Source organism: Ammospiza nelsoni, chromosome Z, assembly GCF_027579445.1.
Source record: "Ammospiza nelsoni isolate bAmmNel1 chromosome Z, bAmmNel1.pri, whole genome shotgun sequence".
Lineage (NCBI taxonomy): Eukaryota > Metazoa > Chordata > Aves > Passeriformes > Passerellidae > Ammospiza > Ammospiza nelsoni.
Window position 1 is genome coordinate 17,229,717 of NC_080669.1, and position 19,304 is coordinate 17,249,020.

Below are 19,304 nucleotides of genomic sequence, written 5' to 3' on the forward strand. Positions count from 1 at the left end.
ATGCACTTTGTGTTGGTATTTATGACAACAGAAACAGATACCACTGAAGTCTGCAAGAATCCAAACTAGAGTACAGGAATCTGCAAGTACCTCATGCAGATACTTGTGCCTCTAATTGGCAGAGTACAAAACATAAAAGACATTTGAGCAAACTAGCTTCTGAAGGAAGAGCCTCGGGTTCACAATTTAGCAAGATGTATGTCACTAAAATGCTGTGATGAGAAGAATCTTATGGGTCTTGATTTGTTTAGAACAGTTTTCACCATCCCTGTACTGTCAGAATCTCTGTATTAGATGAAGTGCAGTGCAGTGTTTGATGATGGTGTCTCTCTTCCTGTCAGGGACACAAATTATAAGAGGTAAGGAACATGAAAGGTCTCTGAGTGTCTGTAACTGTTCAGCCACTAGATGGAATCAATTCTCTTCTCACTGCTTAGGAAGAGCTGGAGATTTGCATTTTGAAATTGATAGTTTTGATGCATTTTCAATAGTAAATCTGATGGTTTTAAGCTTCATGAAAGGTAAAACATCTCCTGTTTCTTAAAGCTACTGTTTAAGGTATACAATGACCTATTTGTTTCTTTTTTTTTTTTAAATGAAATTACAGTAATGATTTGGTAATTCCTTTTCACTAGTTTCCTAATGTCACTCAAAAGTAGTGCCCCTGAGTACATGTGTCTTTGTTTAAAAAGCTAGTAAAATATCTCAGAATTTTGTTGATAGTGGTAATTTTGAATACATACTCAGAGAAAAGGAAAGGCTTTTTACTCTGTCGTCATGTGGTATTTCCCGAATTCTGCAGGATTGCATCAGGTCACTTACTCAGCAGAGCTCTAGAGAACACTTTGCAGCAGGTGCTGTGTGAAATGGTATTTGTCTTGGCAGCTGGCATATTTTCCTCTCTGCTGAGCTAGTGCTTAACAAATGCATATGCACAGCCCCAGGAAAGGTCTTTGCATAAAAGTTTGATTATTTCCATTTTGAAAGGAGATTTTACTACAAGCCCATTTATACCTGATAGTTATCTTACTCAATAGGCAATAAAAGATGGGTGTTGCTCTATCATATTAGGAGTCCTTATCAAAAACTTGGTGTGAAAACATTTCTTATTTTCTGACTTCTACTGAAAAAACATAAAAGTATGTATTTTTTTAAGATTTTCCAGAAATTGCAGAAAATTAAAAAGCCAATAATTATCTTGTGGAAAAACTTGCCAAATGATGGAATTTAAATAGGATTAGTTGTGTTCTTATCTCATTTAAGATGAAAAGGATCCAGCTGAAATAGTTCTTCTGGCAATGCTGTTTTGACTTATGTGTCTTATGTCTTGGAATTGTATTACCTATGCAAGCAGCTTAATTTATATAAAAACTATAATTAAAACTATTATTTAAACTATTTTAACTATTATTTTTATCTTAATTTGTTCAGTCATTTTGTAATCATGTATGCATTTTCCATGGTGGATGGAATGATCTCAATTTATCTGCCAAATTAATTCTGAAAAGTGGCTTTATTAGGTCTGATGCTTTTCCAGCTAAATGGTATTGTAGAAATGCAAGATATGCCTTAAGCACAGAAGCTCTAGGAAAACTGAGACTTTTACAAAAGTGTTTTACCGATTATGTTCTCATAGGTTGTTTGAGCTTTCATACGCCATCCTTGAAGAGGTACATGATTACTTGGTCTGTAGCCACAGCTGGGAGCAAATCCAGATGTTGTGTCTCCTTGACTTTTACAAACCTTCTATATTTTGAGAGCTTGGAAAATCTTAACTGTGGAGTTATGAATAGTGTGAAGAGACATGTCCCAGACAATTGGATGATCACTGCCTTACAGACCTAATTTCCTGACAAGGATACTGATTGTGTAAATTTTTAGACTGTTGCAGAACACAATAAGTATGTAAATCCTAGCAATAAGTGGGTATTTTTTCAAAAAAACAAGATTTGTGAATGCCTGTAATGAAAGTTATTTCTATATCCTGAATATCTATATCTATGCCCATATTCATCCTGAATGAGGATATGTCATATCCATATTATTTCTAAAGAAAAAAACCAAGAACTTGGACTTAAAAGCCTGTTTTTATCCCTGTCAATTAGCATCTTCTAAAAAATTAGTTTGGTGCTGAGCACAAAGTTGGTTTTGCCTGTCAGCTTGTTGATGGTCAATGCAGTCTAGCAAATGCTTCACGGACCATTGTAACAGGCATCTTGCACAGTCTTTTATGTTGTCTTAAATTATTTTAAAGAAGCTCTCACCACTTGTCTACTGGAAATAGTAAATTGAGTCAATTATCAAAAATTATTAGGCAGTAATTATATTGTAGCTGTAAAAGGATGGTAGCAGGATTGTCTTTTAAGCAAGGAATCTCGTGTCCCTTTCCAGAGAAGGAAAGGAGTGTCTTGTGGGCGTACTTGTGAATATACTACTTACACATGGCTCTGTTAATTTTCCTTTTGGAATTTCCTTTAATAAAGCATGCTCAAGAGAGGCATTGTTTTTAATTTCACTACCTGTTTTTACATAGGAAGTGAAGATGATTGAACCATTTTGTAACCATATTTTAAAGTGTTTAAAAAACAAAGAAATAAATAAGGAGCTAGGTCTATTTTACTTTCATTGCTAATATTCTGAATAAGAGTAATTTTTTCAGTTCAGCCGCATTAGAATTCTATTGATATTTCAATCTGATTTTGAGCTTTGCTGTGGGTAGTTTCTTTATGAAAACTGGTGTTTTGGGAGTTCATAAATGCGTATATGTTTACAGAGTCTGGTTAGCTGTTTTTTGCTTTAGAACAGACCACTAGGACTTAAGACATAGTAATACCAAAAGTGTTTCTGGACACTAGAAATAGAACTTTTGTCCCTGAGTAACTGATTACATTTCCTTCTTGTAAAATAATTCTTATGAGGTTAAATTCTCATTGCTTTTCCTCATCTTGATTTTCTGATTACAATCAAGCTGTATTTTGAGTTTGCTCAAGGCATACTATTCACACATGCTGCAATTCCTTACATATTTGTACATGTACTTTCCAGGGGGTTTGAGTAGGCTTGACCTTGAGTCTGTGTACCTCAGATAATTGTAGTACTTCCTGTATTTCCCAGCTGCTGTTCTTTTTGGTTTAGCCCAAGATTTGTCTGCAAGCCACGTACTCATGTGTCTCATCTCTGTCTTCATATGAACACGAGTAAGAAAGTAGACTCACAAGCAGAAAGTTTAGAAAGTTACTTGAATAAGGAGAATGTATTCCATCATATATTTAGTATAATCTTGTAGAGCCCTTTGTCTTAGTGTGTGGAAAATGTACAGCATTACAGATCAGATTGTGATATCTGATTTGTTCATCTGCCTCTGAATGTGCACACGCATATAAAAGATAGACTATTGTTCTGATCTGATGTAGGATGGAAAACATTTATACTTATTCTTTCATAAAGGGAGTTCTTTAAGGTCTGGAAAAGGAGGGAAAACCCAAAATCTACTTTCCAATGAGGAAGTGAAAGACTGTTGGAGGCGTGGTGATCTCATAGCTCTTATTCTGAGAGGACCAGAGCATCATGTACCTCCAGAGAAACTATCCAGTAAAGTGTGCAGCATCAGAGCATGGGAATTGCCAAGAAAGGAGTTTCTGATTTATATAATGAGGGAAGAGAAATGATGAAAACATGAGCATGATTACTTTTTTTTTTAATGTAGGAGGAAATTAGCTGCCAGTCATATAAATAATTTCATACATATGCATACACTTTGTATTTTTGTGCAGAGATTATTTAAATGCATGATAATTAAGTTCATATGAACACCACTTCGCTATAATTTTTCTGAACTCCTCCATAGTAAGAGTTTTTCATGAGTCTCTGTGAACTCATGAACATATAATTTCTCTCAGATAATTTCTCTTATTCTGTTTACAAAGCAATTAATATCGGTGACACAGTCAATGCTTTACAGCCAATGCTTTGCAAGAGAAATAGAACTCTGATTTCCATACTGTTTGCTTTGGGTGTGTTGCTCCCAGAAGAGAAATAATGAAAAGTAAACATGGTGTCTTCTGTCAGGCTTTCTAGTTGAAAGCACCAAAGAAACCTTGCTGAGTTTTCCCTGACCAAATTTTCATCCTCTCCCATGGCCAGGGAGGTGCATTAATCTTGGTGCATATGAACATATGCATATGTGGCCAGTCTCCTGTGCCACACATCCCATTAAAGCAGTTCCAGGTCGTGCACAGGACCATGACACTCAGGCAAGGTCCAGGAGGAAGGGAGAGCTGCAGAGTGCTGAGCAAAGGCAGGGGATATAGGAAGTATCTGGCGCTGTAGGCCTGGGTGCTTACCCCGAGAGTCCAGCAAAGTGCTGCACCCCTCTGCTTACGCAGGCAAGGTCCTGCCATTGGCTTAGGAGCTGGGGTGAGAGCAGTGAGTGCTGTTTGCAGGGTCTCAGACCAGACCTCTTTCTCTGGGGCTAGGAGGCTGTCATTGTGGAAGGACCCTAATCCAAGCACCCTGAGCCAACAGCACCGAGCTCCCATTCTGCTGCCAGACCCTGAACACCTGCCCCTGGTCTGCAGAACAGCAGATGTCAGCACTCAACACACCTCGGTTTGTTCCTAGACATCACAGGGGAAAATTGCCACAGGAAGAACTGGAGCAGAAGACAAACCATAGAAATGAGCAGGCAGGGATGGGCCAGGAGATGGGGATCGGCCTGGCTCGCACATGGCAGCAGAGTGAGGCGACCATAACGCGCCCTAGAGACGATCCATACAAGAAGCAGCGAGATGTGGTTGAATTTACTTTTAAAGGTGGAGTTCCTGGCCCAGGGGTGCTCTGCAGCTGGAATCGGGGCCCTTCAGGCCCTGCTCCGACACAGGAGACGCCCGACGGGGCCCAGCGGGCTCCCTGCGGTTGTGTGGCTGTGGGCTCTCGCTCGCGGCTGAGGGCAGGTGGCAGTCACTGCTGCATGAGAGGTGCCAGCCACGGTTCCCTGGAGCACGTCTCCCCGCTTTCCCCCTTTTCCTTGCCCAGGACCGTTTAACTTTGCGGGTGTGCTGGCCCTGGGCGCTGCTGTCCCCGAGAGGAGGAAAGGCCGCTTTGTGCAGCAGGGCTCAGGCCCAGCGGAGCCGGGCCCGGGCGCGCGGCTGCAGCGGGGCCGTGCTGGCCAGGCAGTGCCCCGGCTCCGGCTGCACGGCTGCTCGCTGCACTCATACCTTCCTCATCATCACCAGCGTGGCGTGACATTCACCACACAGCAGGGAACAAAGCCACAGTCAGCAAAGGGCATCACATGAGTGGGATTTCCAGAAATGACCAGTCTTTAAAGACAGTATAAATTATTTTTTCTGTAGATGTGGTCTTGATTTATTTATTCTCCTTCTTTCCTTCTTTTTACATCATGTTCCTCTCTAATTGAAAAATCTCTTCTCACTCTGTACTAGAACAATTTTATTTAAATATGTGCAGTAAAGTTAATTACTCTTCAAACAGTAATAAAAACAGTAAACAATGTTTTCTATTTTATTAATATCTCTACCTTATTTTAGTTTTACTTTTACAGCAGTATTTTTTATTTCTTGGTTTTAAAATTCAGCAAAAACTTTTTGGACATAAAGCCCTCAAATAACCATGTGATGCCCAAAAAATGCTCTAAATAAAACCCCATAGAACTGTGTCTGTAGAGTAGGTATTTGTTTATTTTACTGCTGGTGGTGAGGACAGAACTCCACCTAGCTCACCACCCTTGTCAAGTGCTGTGGTATATTTATAGAGTAAGTATTGATTCGTGTCACTATGTCACTGCAACATCATCACATAAATGCCAGAGCTAATTTACATGGTATGATCTCATGGTTATAAAAAGCTCTCTGCACTGCACTTGTGCCTCTCCAGTTTGGGGGTCATCAGGGGTCTTTGATGAAGGCTTCTAAAGTCTTCTTTGCATCTGAACTTTTCAGTTCTGTCTTCGGAATATGCACAGTTATGGTGTTCCTTGGTCTGTCTGGTCCTGGCTGGCCTAAATTCTTTGTTTTCTGGCTAAGTGGCTTTACATTTGCCAATTTCTCATTTGTACTACACTTATCTCTTTCTGAAGCTATCCGCCTGGTGTGTTTTTGTCTTCTTTTTTGTCTATTCAGCATTAAGCAGCTAGTTAAACATATACTAGGCTTTACATTGTACAGAAAGTTATTTTTTACCAGGTTATATAGGTATAAAAAGTTATGATTCAGTTCATATAGGTATAAAAGGGTATGATTCAGGTTACTTAATATAGAAAGTTATGATTGAAGTTGTACTGATATCAGGTTATATAGATATATCAGGTTATATTGATGTCCTATAACTTAAGCTATAGAAACACCTTTTAACTTTGATCTAAGTTATATAGGCATCAGATGAAAGAAATCCCTTGTGTGCAGGGAATTAAGATCACGCAAATGTTCTTGTTTCACTAACGGGTTGTTTTATTTAAAACCCAGCCTTAAGAAGAGTCTTTGATTTGGATTCTTTGAATGTCACGTTTGGTGAAGAATTGCCATGTGAATTTGAACTTTGTTGTTCAATTGCATTATTATTATTTTTAAAGCTTTGTTATTGCCCTTAGAGTGTAACAACAAGTAGGGTTTGGCTTCAGCATTGAGGCCTGGGATGATTCTCAGTGTTGCTGCAGCAGGAACACTTCCTGGCATGTATTTTCTTCCTTGTGGCTTGCCTTCAGGTTCAGAGAGAAAATCAGAAGATGGATTCTCACTGTAGAAAATTAGCCTTTGTATTAAATGTTCAAGTGTTGCTAACCATAAGATTGATATGACAAGGAGGTGCTTAGAGTGGGACAATGTATGCATAAATCTATGAATATATGACTTTGATTTCTTACTGTGCCCTTCTCTGTTTTCCTGGTGTTGCTACAGATAGGCTAGTCTGTTCTGCTTGTGAAGACTTAAAAAAATGAATTCTTTAAGAAAGGCAAGGTGGTAACAGGACCTGAACAGACTGGAGGATCTTGTTTTCTTCACCTAGTGCAAATCCTTTCTTCTCTGTAGTATTCCCCTTTTCCCTCCAGCTGTTCTCTGTGGTGTTGAGTCAGTGTTTTTAAGAAGAGAATTTTTAGGTCGGTAATAATATTGACCTCCCAGCAGACTTCTTTTAAATTCTATTTTTAGGTGTTGAATTTCTGGGCAAAGTTCTTATTTTATTAAAAAAGTCAGAGTGGGCAAATACTGCATATGGAACAACTTCTTCAGAGTTTATTTTCTGATCACCAAAGCAAAAATTAAACTACTCTTTTCAATTATATTATTATTAGTGTTATTACTCCTTCACATTGCTACAAACTGTTCACTCTTTTTATTAAAACAGGTAGATTGTCTTCTGTGTGCTTGATGTTTTTAATAACTAGTATTTTTTACTAGAAACTAAACATAGCAAAAGACTCCATCCTTTAACAGCACTATGTGTTTCTTCAGATTCTTCTCTCTTTTACTTACTTACTAGGGCTGTCAGTTCTGGATGGCTACTTATTTTCATTATTTGTATTTTCCTGTCAAATTAAAGAAAATAGAAATTGTTATGAAATTAGTCATCATCCATCTTCTTGTCATCTGAGTCCACATCTGTTTCCTCTTGTGCATGCAATGGTCATTCTGGCTGGCATTAGAGAAGAAATTCCCAAGTTTTTCTTGGAAATTGAAAAAAATCTTTAGGGAAATTAATAATAATGTCTTGTGGTGATACTAAGGAAAGGAAGATAGAAGGAGTATACCAGATAAAACCATCCTGAGAGATATATTTTACTGTCACTCTCTCTATTGACAGTGTCTGTGCTAAGGAACCACTGAAATGAAGAGATAATTTTTGTCTCTTAATTAATATTTCCTTAAGTTTGCAAAGTGCAGAGGGCCTAAAGATTGGCTGTCAAATATTAGTTGTTAATTTATTTTGTTCAGATAGAAATTCTGCCTGTACCTTTTACAGTATCTGTGGCTGCAGATGTATTGAAAACAGGAGCAAAGAATGTTTCCTGTTCCAGCAGGAAGCCATGCAGTACATTTCATTAACTCAGAAAACTCTCAGAAAGGGTTTTCTGCCCTGACTCTACTAGAGGGAAGCAAGTCATTGTAGAGCAATTGCTTTCAGAGAATTATAGAATTTGCTGAGAAGAGACCCATGTGGAATTGTGAAAGTCCAACTCCTGGCCCTGCACAGGATACCCCAAGAGAGTATGTGCCTTTTGAGAGTATTGTCCAAATCCTTCTTGAGCTCTGTCAGGCTGGTCCTGTGACCACTTCCCTGGGAAGCCTGTTCCAGTGCCCGACCACCCTCTGGGTGAAGAACCTTCTCCTGATAGCCAAACTAAACTTCCCCTGACACAAATCCAGACCATTCCCTCAGGTCCTGTCATTGGCCATCAGAGAGGAGAGATCAGTGCATGCCCCTCTGCTTTCCCAGGGGAGGAAGCTATAGACCATTGTATAAATCTTACTCTCATTTCAATCCTAAACATTCATAGCTGGTTTCTTTACTGGTTGTTCACCCATACTGTGGTTTTAAAGATAACCTGGTAAAGGGAACTACCAAAGCAATTTATTTGGGTAGGTAGGCTTTCAGGAGCTTCTTCTGAGGATGATTTTTGTCAAGGGGTAGAGGTTTTTTCTTGGTAGGGATGCTTGTATGGCCTGTTAGCTTTATTTTGGGCACACTGTGCCAAAGTTGTATCCCCTCATAATTTTTATCTGAGTTTAAAGCAGAGGTCATATGAAATAGTCACACAGGGGCCTTGTGTATTTTGGGTGCTACTATTCTAGTGTTATATTAGCCTGATTCATATGCCTTTTATAGCAGCCTTCTGGATTCTTGCTTTTTGTTGTCATTTTGGGGCCTAGCACTCATTCTGAGATACACTAATATGCCATTTCTACTACTCAAAGGCAATTAGAATATTTAGGATAAATTGTTCTTAGAAGCCCAGGTGTATCGCCTTGTATTTTGTACTAGTGAATTTAATCCCAGTTTTGAACAACAGCAGCTGTTAGGGTGGTTCAGTTCTCCTTTTGTAAAATCTCTGTGTTTCTAACATTGAGCAGCAAAGTTAATCTGTACATACTGGGATTTTGCACCGTGATTGTTACCAAAATGCTAGCAGTACTAACCTCTAATAACGTTCCTGCACCCCAGTACTTCTGCTTTCAACATGATTTTCTAGCTCCCTTTTTAGCAGTTACTTACCCTCTTGACAGTTTTTCTAACAAGCCTCATTTTCTCCTGCAAAACTAATGATTTTCTACACTTCAAAAGATATGTGCAGCTATTTGTATTCCAGATCTTTGAAAAATCCATGCATCTCGGCAATATTCTGTCTGATGTCACTTAAGTTTGGGAAATCTGCATTGATTTTCTTCTGTTTCTCTTCATGATATTGATTATTCTTTCTAGCTCTGAAGCCTTGGTGTTCTGTGCATAAGCACTGCATTTTTTACTCTTCAGTCAGATATCATATCAGCAGCCTGATACACTGGTGTTCAAAAAGCCTAGCTATACCTGTATTTACCTGTGCAAGTTCTTTTAGACTCCTGGGCTAGATGATGTCTATGCTTCACACTCTGCCCCCTTGGCTGTACACACTGAATCTATTTTCAGCTTTGCTTCCAGGCTGGTAGTGGTAATTTCCTTTTCAGTGTGCAGCTGTCATCATTACCATTGGAATTTGAGGAAGAACTATTTTTTCAGCTTTGCCCTTGATGCAAATTCCCATTAAAACAGATTAGAGTTCTGTATCCATGTTGAAATCCAATTTAAGGGCCTGGAGATTGCTACCTGACTACGAGCAGTATCTAAGGAAGTTGCTTTCTTGAAAGTACTTTTGGCACTACTAAATTCTCTTCTTTTCATACCATTGTATTTCTTGCAATGGGCTCTTGATATTTTTCTTCTCTGTGACCATTTCAGTTGTCTAGTAAGTAATACTGCTTCCTCCAACAAAGCCTTCATTTTTCTGTAGTCAGAAAGGCTCATTTCTCTGTAGTCAACCACCAAGAGAGATTTTTGAGCATCTCTCTTTTTCCCAGTTAGCAGAAGTACAGGGCCTGCCAGACCACCATGATCATATCTGCTCTGTGTTTTTCTTGTCCAATTTATGTTGCCTGGAGGCTTTAGCTGTTTGGGGTTCAAGTCTCAATTGAGGATGATTTGGTGGAAGAGCTAGCTAGCAGTTGAAAAAAGAACTGAAAGGTTGCTAGGAACTGATGCCTGAAATATTTCTAAAACCTTTCTGAACCATAGGTGTTTATTCACTTTTCAGATCCCCCTTTCCCAGAACTAAAATTTGTTGCAGTAAAAGGTTCTGCACCTTTGCTCAGACTCCGGAAAGCAGAAGATCAAAATGGACCAATCAGGTTTGTCTTTCAAAAAACATTCTGCAGATGCATGTTACATACAGATTAGAACTGTTTTGGGTGACAAGATTATTTTTTTAGCAATGAGAAAAAGACTTGAACTGAACCTGCCAGTTTCTCTCCCCTTAGCAGAGCAAGATTTAGCTTCAGGCTTTTTTGCTGTTTTCTGGAACAAAATCCTAGTTTGGATAATTGTGAGTTTTCACCACTGGCTTTGTGGTTTGATTTTGTTTTTCTGTTCCCTTTATCTACAGTGAGGTTACCATAGATCATTTATTGATGGATACAAACACACCTCTACTGATGTGATTTTTCTTTTCCAATGAACTCATGCAAATGGTACATTTTTCCCCCCAGAGCCAGAGGAAATAGTGAATAATGTCCTCATTTTTGCATATTCTGAAGTACTATTTTCATATTAGTGTAGAACTACCAAAATGTATTTCTGGAGTAAAAGGATTGACCCCTTACTGAGACAGAAATGAAAGGTTACTCAATATTACACTGAAGCAGAAAATACTTGAAAGCTATGAAGGTCTCATGGAATGGCTGGTGTAACAGCCTTAATGAATAGTCTTCCTATGGTTGAATACAATAGACTAAACTTTGTTTTGAGAGGTATGAAGACAGATTTGATTAAATTTTTTTTAATGGTACCTGTCCACTCCTCCTTTCAACAGAAGAGGTCTTGTTTCTTTGAACTTACAAATAATTTTTTGAGAAAATTGTATATTTTTTCATAGGTGAGCTTCAGTGTGAGGAGGAGGAGGAGATAGTCTGATGTCAGTTTTATGTTCTTCTGCACATCAATAAGCATGTAGCAATAACATGAATGTGATGAGAAGACGCAGCTCTAAGTCGTGCATGCAGTGCATTTAGTTAAAATTGAAATGGAACACACACAGAGAGAAATATTTTAGTATAGGAAGTGTTTGTATTGGACATTGTTAATAAAAAACAGTTAAGAGGCTACAAATAGAGAAAAACCAGTATGGATTAATTAATATCTGATGCCTATTTCATTGAAATGAGGGCTAATATTTACTTTTCTCTTTTGTTTCACTCTAGTCTTTATCAAGTGATTGTGCTTCCTCTGGATTTGCAAAGCACTTTTATTTGTGACTCCTTTGCTGCTACATCTTTCTTTAGTAACACCACTGACATTAAAGGATATGTGGCAGCTGAATTTCGGGCAAAGGATGTTGCTGATAATATGTCAATTGCTCTTGGAGACAGACATTATTATGGGAAGTTTTATAATGCTCCTTTAAAGCTGGGAGAAGAGTATTGTGTTTTTTTGAAAATAATAAGTGAGTGGAATAAGGTAATGGATTTTTTAAAACCTCTTCTTTACACCTCTTGAATGAAATATTGCTGGGGAAAAAGACAAAAATGTTAGCTGGGTATTAAATTTTTATGACACTTCAAGGATCTCCTAGTTGACAGAATTAGATTAAATCTGAAGCTCTTTAAATATCTCTTAAAATTCCTTAATGGTACTTAGGTCATTGTAATGTTGAAGCAACTCTGAATGCCAAAAGTCAAACAATGGAAAATAATTAAAAATGAATGGCCATCCCTGCCCACAGTAATTGAAGATATCTGTATTGTGCCAGAATTTACTAAAAGAGATTAGTATGATAATTTGAAAATCACTCCTTAGCAATGATGAATTCACCTATTTTAACTTTTAATTAAATATTTTATATTAAATGTCCCAATTCTCCAAATTACATGGAAAAATATATTTTGTTATGTGTTGTTACCTTCCAAAAGACAGCGAATGTAAGCTCCAGTTCTATTGAGAAAGCCTTGAAAAAAAAAAGTATATTTTTATCATTAATTTTTATCATTTTAAAGTAAATATGCATTTTTAATTAGAAACAAAAAGTTTCTAAAATGTACATATCATCTAGTTTTCCAGTTGTATCTATCTCAGGAGTCAACAGTTTTAAATTTTTTTATAATATAAGTCTCAGCATTAGAAACTTTTTCTTGTATGGGAAAGGGATAACTCCTTGTGTGCAATACAATTCCTGAATGTCAAATACAAAAATTGAACTAAGCAACCTCTAATAAAGAAAAAACACCTAAACAGCACCTTACCTTACCATCAAAATAGAGTTTTTAGGACTTTGTGTGTACAGAACAAAGCAAGGAGGCATGCAAAAACTGATCCGTGAGTCACTTAAAAATAATTCTCTGCAATTTTGGAAGCTTACACCCAAATCTCAGTAAGTTAAAACAGCTTCTGTTAAGAAACAGTGAGTAACATCCTCATTTATGCATATTCTAAAGTGCTGTTATCCTAGTAGTGTATTACTATCAAAATGTATTTCTAGAGTAAAAGGATTTACCTTTTACCTGTAACTGCCTCAGTTCAAAGTCAATGAAATAAAACAAGTGCATTTAATAAGAGGATTCTTGTATCTACTAATCTGTGCAGTACTATTTAACAATAGCCTGAGAAATTTTTATAGCAGAGATGAAGTGGTTTTGGATCCTGATACAAGTCTGTTGTCATAATTTTTTAATTAATTGTGTGAGGGGAAAGGTAGGAAAATTACAGTAGAAGGCATTTCATTTCATAAGTAGTGTTAAGTTATTAACATTGACATCCAAAATATCTTGGAATTTGGACAATGAACTGTATTTCATAGAAAAATGTGCTCTGTGGAGCAGGATTGTTAATACAAGTTTGGCCTCTTCAAGCACTACTAAATATATCTTTGGGCTTAGTTTATTTATCCTGGGGGTTTATGCATTGGCTTCCCTAGCTCTTTACCCCTCAGTGTTTTCTAATACTGGAGTATTTTAACTTCTTTTATTTTGCGGAGGTTTTTGCTGCACAGAGCAAAGTAGATTCTTATACATCTTTACCAGCCGTTTGTGAAGCTGCTTCTGACTGACATTATTATTTCTTATGGATTATTTCTTGATCTTTCACTGCTGATATTTGCAGATGTGCTTTCTAGGGCACTGATTTGATGGATTAATATTACAGTTATTTGTAGAGGTCACTCTTGCTTCCTACCATTAAAAATGCATCATCTCCCTCAGGTACACTTTCCTGTATGGCTTTTGTTGGTTGATGAAATATACAGAGTTATATGCAACAGTTGTGAATCATTATTGGGGTTGCAAATACCAAACTGCTTTGGTTTGCAGCTGTGCTTCTTCAAAATGGAAGTTGGACTGCTGGTTCAAAAGTATTGGTTTATCTTCAGTTGTTATGCCCTTTTATTTTGTGCAATTGCTGGTATTACCTAAAAAAAAAAATCAGAATGATGAATTGCAGGTTGTTGAGTTTGTTGGGTTTTGTCACATTTCTAAAAATGTGATTACTTAAGTAACTGATTTGGATTCAAGAGCTCAGTCTTCTTTTTAAAAAAATGCTTGGCCCTCAATTCTTAATACCTGTGAAATCAGCATTTCTGAAGTGTCTTTTACTTCTTAGCACATTTCCATTTGAATACAGACAAATTAGAAATAGATGTAATAGGCTCCTAACTAATGTTCTCATTATTCCCTTTCATATTCTGGCATCCTTAAGGGTCCCTTCTGTCTCCTTTCATATTAAAAATGGTACCATTGGTATTATCATGCTGCAAAATCATTGCTTGGTTTTGATTTTTATTAACATTATTACTGAATATCCCTAACATATTATCGTGTTCATCTTTCCATTGTTCAGATTTGGAGGTCTTGAAAAGGGTGTCTGCTGTGAGGTTTTTACTTTCTATTTATTTTTTGTTTCTCTGAGATTCATGAGACCTCAGTAACTTCTCTGATAGGCAGGAGATGTCTGATTTTCTGCACACTAGAGTGTTTCATGAAGGTAACTATAGCTATTTCAAAATTATGGCACTCACACCTCTGCCCCAGAATCTGGCATTTGATTGGGTTTCTAAACCCATCCCTTTATCTTCCCACTTCTAAGAAGATTTTTCTTGTCAGTCTTTTGTGTTTTTAATTAACTGGAAAACTCCTGATAAATAGTGGATTTAAGAATCATTGAGATTTGACAATTCAGCATGCAGGCACACAGAAGTGAGATTATTCACACAAATGTGCCTTCATCCTTTAATCCAAAAGCTTCAAACTGTAGCCTTTCTCAAACATACAGTTATTCAGAACATCATAACACACACTTTGCTACAATATGAAAAATGCATGTATCGTGTATGCATTATGTGAAAGTCTGTGAAAGTCATTTAGCAGGAAGCACTACAAAAATACACTTCACAGTAATTACACAATAGATAATAGAACCTAGAATAGAACTTTTTGTGTATCTATGACTATGAAGAGCTGGGGAAAAATGCTCTACAGAGACCAAAGCTTACTGTAAAAAAATCAAACTTGCTTAACAAGTCTGCAAAAGCAGACCCATGATAAATATTTCTTTAATTGTAAGTATTCTATACAGCTATTAAAAATTATCAAGCATGTTATCATAACTGAAGAAAATGCTACATCTAGTATTTGTAAAACATGCCATCAGATACCTGACTTTAACATACATGTTCTGCATGGGAGAGAGTTAACACAGCATATTTATCCTTATCTTCACATTTCATAAATTCTGAACCCTGATCAAAGCAATGTCAAAAAGCCTTCCATGGAAGGAAGGTTGTAAAAAGAAAGAAAGAATAATGAGCTAAAAGCTAGAGCCAACCTTTCAGCAAAGTTCTATGTCTAATCTTATTTTTATAATTTATAATATCTTAAGACAGTATAGAGGCTGCTAGCAAGGGAATAACAAATTCCATTCCCAAGAGTATTTTTTTTTTGATGGCTGATCTTTCAGAGGGTGTTAATAACAATAAATTTTTCTCATGAGAAATGGTGATTTTTTTTGTTCTCTTTTTTAGGTAAGAACACAGTCCTGTGCTGTTTGGGCACAAATTAAAAGTAAGTAAATTTTTCCTTCAGCAAAAAATCTAAGTTGTCATGGCTTTGCTTGGAAGCATAAACTAATAATTGCTGTGGCTGCTTCTTTTTTTGCCATTCATGATCTGTTGACTTCAAGGATTGAAAAGATTAGAGAGTGAAAAATTTTCTTGCTTTTCACTATTCCACTCCAATGGATTCAGCAGTCCATTCTAAAATGGACTCTCCTGTTTTCCCTAGTTTTCACTGTTGTTATTTCTTTGCATCACATCTAAATCTTTACAGCAATTTTTGTGCACAAAGGATTTGAAGCACAGAAAATGTGACATTTTGGAAGCGTATTTTAAGATAGTTTTATATTGTTAATAATTTTACAATCTTAAAAAAACCAGAAGATACTGTGCAAAAATGAAAAATATGACTAATTTGAATACTGGTAAGTACAGTTTCTTAAGTATAAAAGTAGCAGAACTTAAAAACCCTGTAAATTTCTCAGTGTGGTTTTATTTTGATTTACTTTTTGACTTTAAAATATTTCCAATTAATGAGTTTATCTCAGAGCAGTTTGGGATCCACTTCTTTCCTTCCTTTCCACCATAGCTGAAACTCCTCCTCACACCTCGTGTCTCAGCAAAAAGCAAACATTTGCCATTTCTGACAAAGAAAGCAGCACCACTGGAGTCTCCTATGAGCCCTAAAGTCTGCTTTTGAATTGAAAGTCTTGCAAATTTGAGTTAGGAAAGGCAGTAATGCTGGAAAATGAGGCAGTATTTTGGAATGATGTCAAATCATGTGGTGCATGGAGTGTTTGAGGTGCACCTCCTGCATATCAAATTATTACTCTAACTGATCTTGAGGTGACAACTCTGTGTTTATTTCTAGGTTTTGTTTAGTTACTCTTTCTTTAATTACTCTTAGGATCTAGCTCATTTATCACCACACTTAGAATATAATGCAGGCAGCTCTTTGTTGTGGAGACTGTGCTAAGATGAAAGACTCCTTAAGTTCAATAGTTCCATTACTAGGACTGTTCAGGCAATAGCTGTAGAATAACTATGGAAAGACAGAGAACTGTTCTGTTCTGAATTTGTCATTTATCAACAGGCAGCACATCATCACAGGCTGTCTTAAAAATAGGTGGATTTTGGTTTTGGGGCTAAAAGAATGAGCATAGAAAGAGGAGAGAAGGACTGGTCAGGCTTTTGGTGTAAATCTGTTTGCCTTTTTATCCAATGGACTTTTAGTTAGTGTCCTTTACCCTAATGTACTTATGCAGCTGGAGAGGCTGAATCCTTTGAGAAATATTTCTTAATTCAACTTGTGGAAGGCAAATCTGTAAATTAAATCTAACCCAAATGGCCCTGTTTCAGATGCCATCTAGCTAGATATTGTGTGATAGATCATTGTCATAAAAAAGGTAGAAAACTATATTAAAAGCACACTTTCTTCTGCCACAAAGAAGTTAAATGAAGTTTTAGGGTTTTTCATGATATTCAGTTGACAATATGGAGGGAAGACAATTCTGTAACCTTTATGCAGGGCTGGCATCTTCTCTAGAGATGTGTAATTTACTGATGGAAACTGGTGTTATAGTGCTATAAGGGCAGGTATATTTTTTACCAATTTTTTTTTAATACTCTAATTAATCTTTATTCCTCAGCTGGATGGTAACTACCAGGTTGTCAGCTCCATTAACTGAGCTGTACATCCAGCATCTGGGTTTTGTTGCTATACTTCGGCTATGAGAAGACTGATGCTGCACTATTTTATTGGATTTTTGAATTGTTTGATGCTTTCTTTCAGATTTGTCACCCACTCTGCAATACATGACTGCTGTTGGATTAGGGTCAGTGGCTGCTGTCTGCCTTATATTGTTCCTGTCATTCTCCGTGTCACGGTATGTGATGTTGCTGCCTCCAATTTTGCTGTCCTCCTTCATGTGTTTTTTCTTTTCAGTTAGATTTTCTTGCCAACATGCTTGGTTTAGGCATCATGGGTGGTTAGAAACTGTAATCAAGGGTGCTTTCAGTGGCCGCTGGTGCTGTCCATTGCTCGGGCTGATGTCCTCTGTATCTTTGCAATTTCTGGCAAAGCATCAGACATATGTAGGACATATCTTAATAAAGGAAGAATTTAAGACAGTGAGTAGAACCCGGACTTTAGTGCAGAAGTGTTCTGATTTAATGGGAATTAAGCACGTGAAGTTTATATGCTGTCAAAATGTTGATGCACTTTGCTTATATACAAAGCTAATTTTCGTCTTCCCAAATTTATTCAAAAGGCCTGAAAAGAATTGTTTTACCTAAAGGCCTTGATAAAAACATGTTTAAAATTTTTAGGAGATTTATTAATTTATGTTTCATGATCCTTCAAGCAGAGTCAGTAACTTCATGACTGTCATCCTTTCAAAGTTAAAAGAAATATGCAAGTTATGTAATTGGAAATGCCTACATACCTGTAAAACCTCTTCACTAAAATCTATTACTTTGTTGTTGTTTCAGTATGCATATCTACAAGAATAGGCTTCTGATATATTTCCCTTGAAAGGTCAGGAGCCTCCAGCTTGGGGACTATGAAATATAGCATTGATTGGTTAAGCTGTTTGTTTGGTGCTCTGAAACAGAAGGAATTAGTCATATATAGGGCTGAAGAAGGTAGATTTATTTGGATTGTCAGTGGTTGTCTAAATTTCAAATCCATTCTTTCAATCAAAATTCTGAATTAAAAGTTCCATGGTCTCATATTTTTCTTTAAGTTACTAAATAAACAGAATAAACAGATCTTAGGCTTCCCTTAGTATTAGAATGCAGTGGTAAACTTGAGTTTGCAGTCTTGGTTGTTTTGGGGGATTTTGAAAATGTTTTCAGAGTCAGCTTTGATATTTGAGAAAGAAGGGCCTTTTACTGTCTTGATTTCTAAAGTAGCTGACTCCTGACAGAGGATTTATTATGATTTATTGCAGGAGGAAGGGGTTCCCTGGGCTGTCATGGCTTCTCAGTTATTTCAGTTTTCCTGGCTAAAATGTAGCAGAAGGATATAAGTACTTTTCAAAACTATGTCAAATCAATTAGGTTCATAGTGATAGGAGAGTGATTTGAGGTATGAGACAGTACTGGAAGAATCATGTATGAGTATGAGCCACTTGTGAGAGACCCTGAACTGCCACTTCAGCCTTCTTTCAAAAGGAGCGAGACAAAATGAAATCCTTAGGGAGCTGATTACATTGAGTAAATTTGACAGTGGTGAATTGTAGGGGACAAGGACTTAATAAGTCAACAAGTAGCTTTTAGGCCCTTGATCCCATGTACAGAGAAATTTTTGAATCCATTCTCTGTTCTAAGGAATATCAGACAGAATAATTGACAGAAATTAAAACTGCCCCATCCTAGCAGTAGGCAGAGAAGGGAAATCCCAGATGTCAGTTGTGATAAGACCCTTCACAATGCTTACAAAGAAGTATCTGGAATATTTTAAATAACAAATGTGATTTTAGTTATAATTAGCCATCAATTTAAAGCCTTTCTGAGTAAGAATGTGATTTGAAAAAAACTCATGTGAAGTTAGCCTTCTGCCCTATCCAGTTGTAAAAGCATGGTCCTGTTTTAGACACTGTACTCCAAAAGAGATGTGGCCTAGTAGGAGAGAAAGAGAATGGAATTTGATAAGAGAGACCTGGGATCTATTTAATACCCTAAACAGGGCATTCTAGTGGTGGGTTGCTTAGCCTGACAGAGAAGATTCTGCCCGGAAGCATAATATGCAAATATACAAAATGCCACTATATAAAGATCAACTTTATTCTGTTGGTAGTGCCAATGGTACATGTACGGAATGCCCATGTGCTTCTGAACTGTAGGAGAGGGAGACATGGGAACCAGTTGCTTGAATGCAGCTTCTGGGTGGTCTGCAAGAGGAGGTCAAGCAAACTTGTCAGTAATGGCATGGCTGATCTTGCCATGGTGTCAGGTGAATGGTCTTGGATTATTTCTTGGGGTCCCTGTAAGCTTCTGTCACAAA

The 19,304-nt window shown here is 37.1% G+C and overlaps 1 protein-coding gene across 1 annotated transcript in view; it reads left to right on the forward strand.

Moving 5' to 3' along the window:
- SUSD1 (sushi domain containing 1) overlaps positions 1 to 19,304 on the forward strand; it is a 40,632-nt gene that overhangs the window by 19,776 nt on the left and 1,552 nt on the right. The window contains exons 12-15 of the mRNA XM_059492418.1: positions 10,301 to 10,394; positions 11,463 to 11,718; positions 15,269 to 15,308; positions 17,091 to 17,184. Coding sequence (XP_059348401.1) covers positions 10,301 to 10,394; positions 11,463 to 11,718; positions 15,269 to 15,308; positions 17,091 to 17,184 — 484 coding nt within the window. The remainder of the gene's footprint in view (positions 1 to 10,300; positions 10,395 to 11,462; positions 11,719 to 15,268; positions 15,309 to 17,090; positions 17,185 to 19,304) is intronic.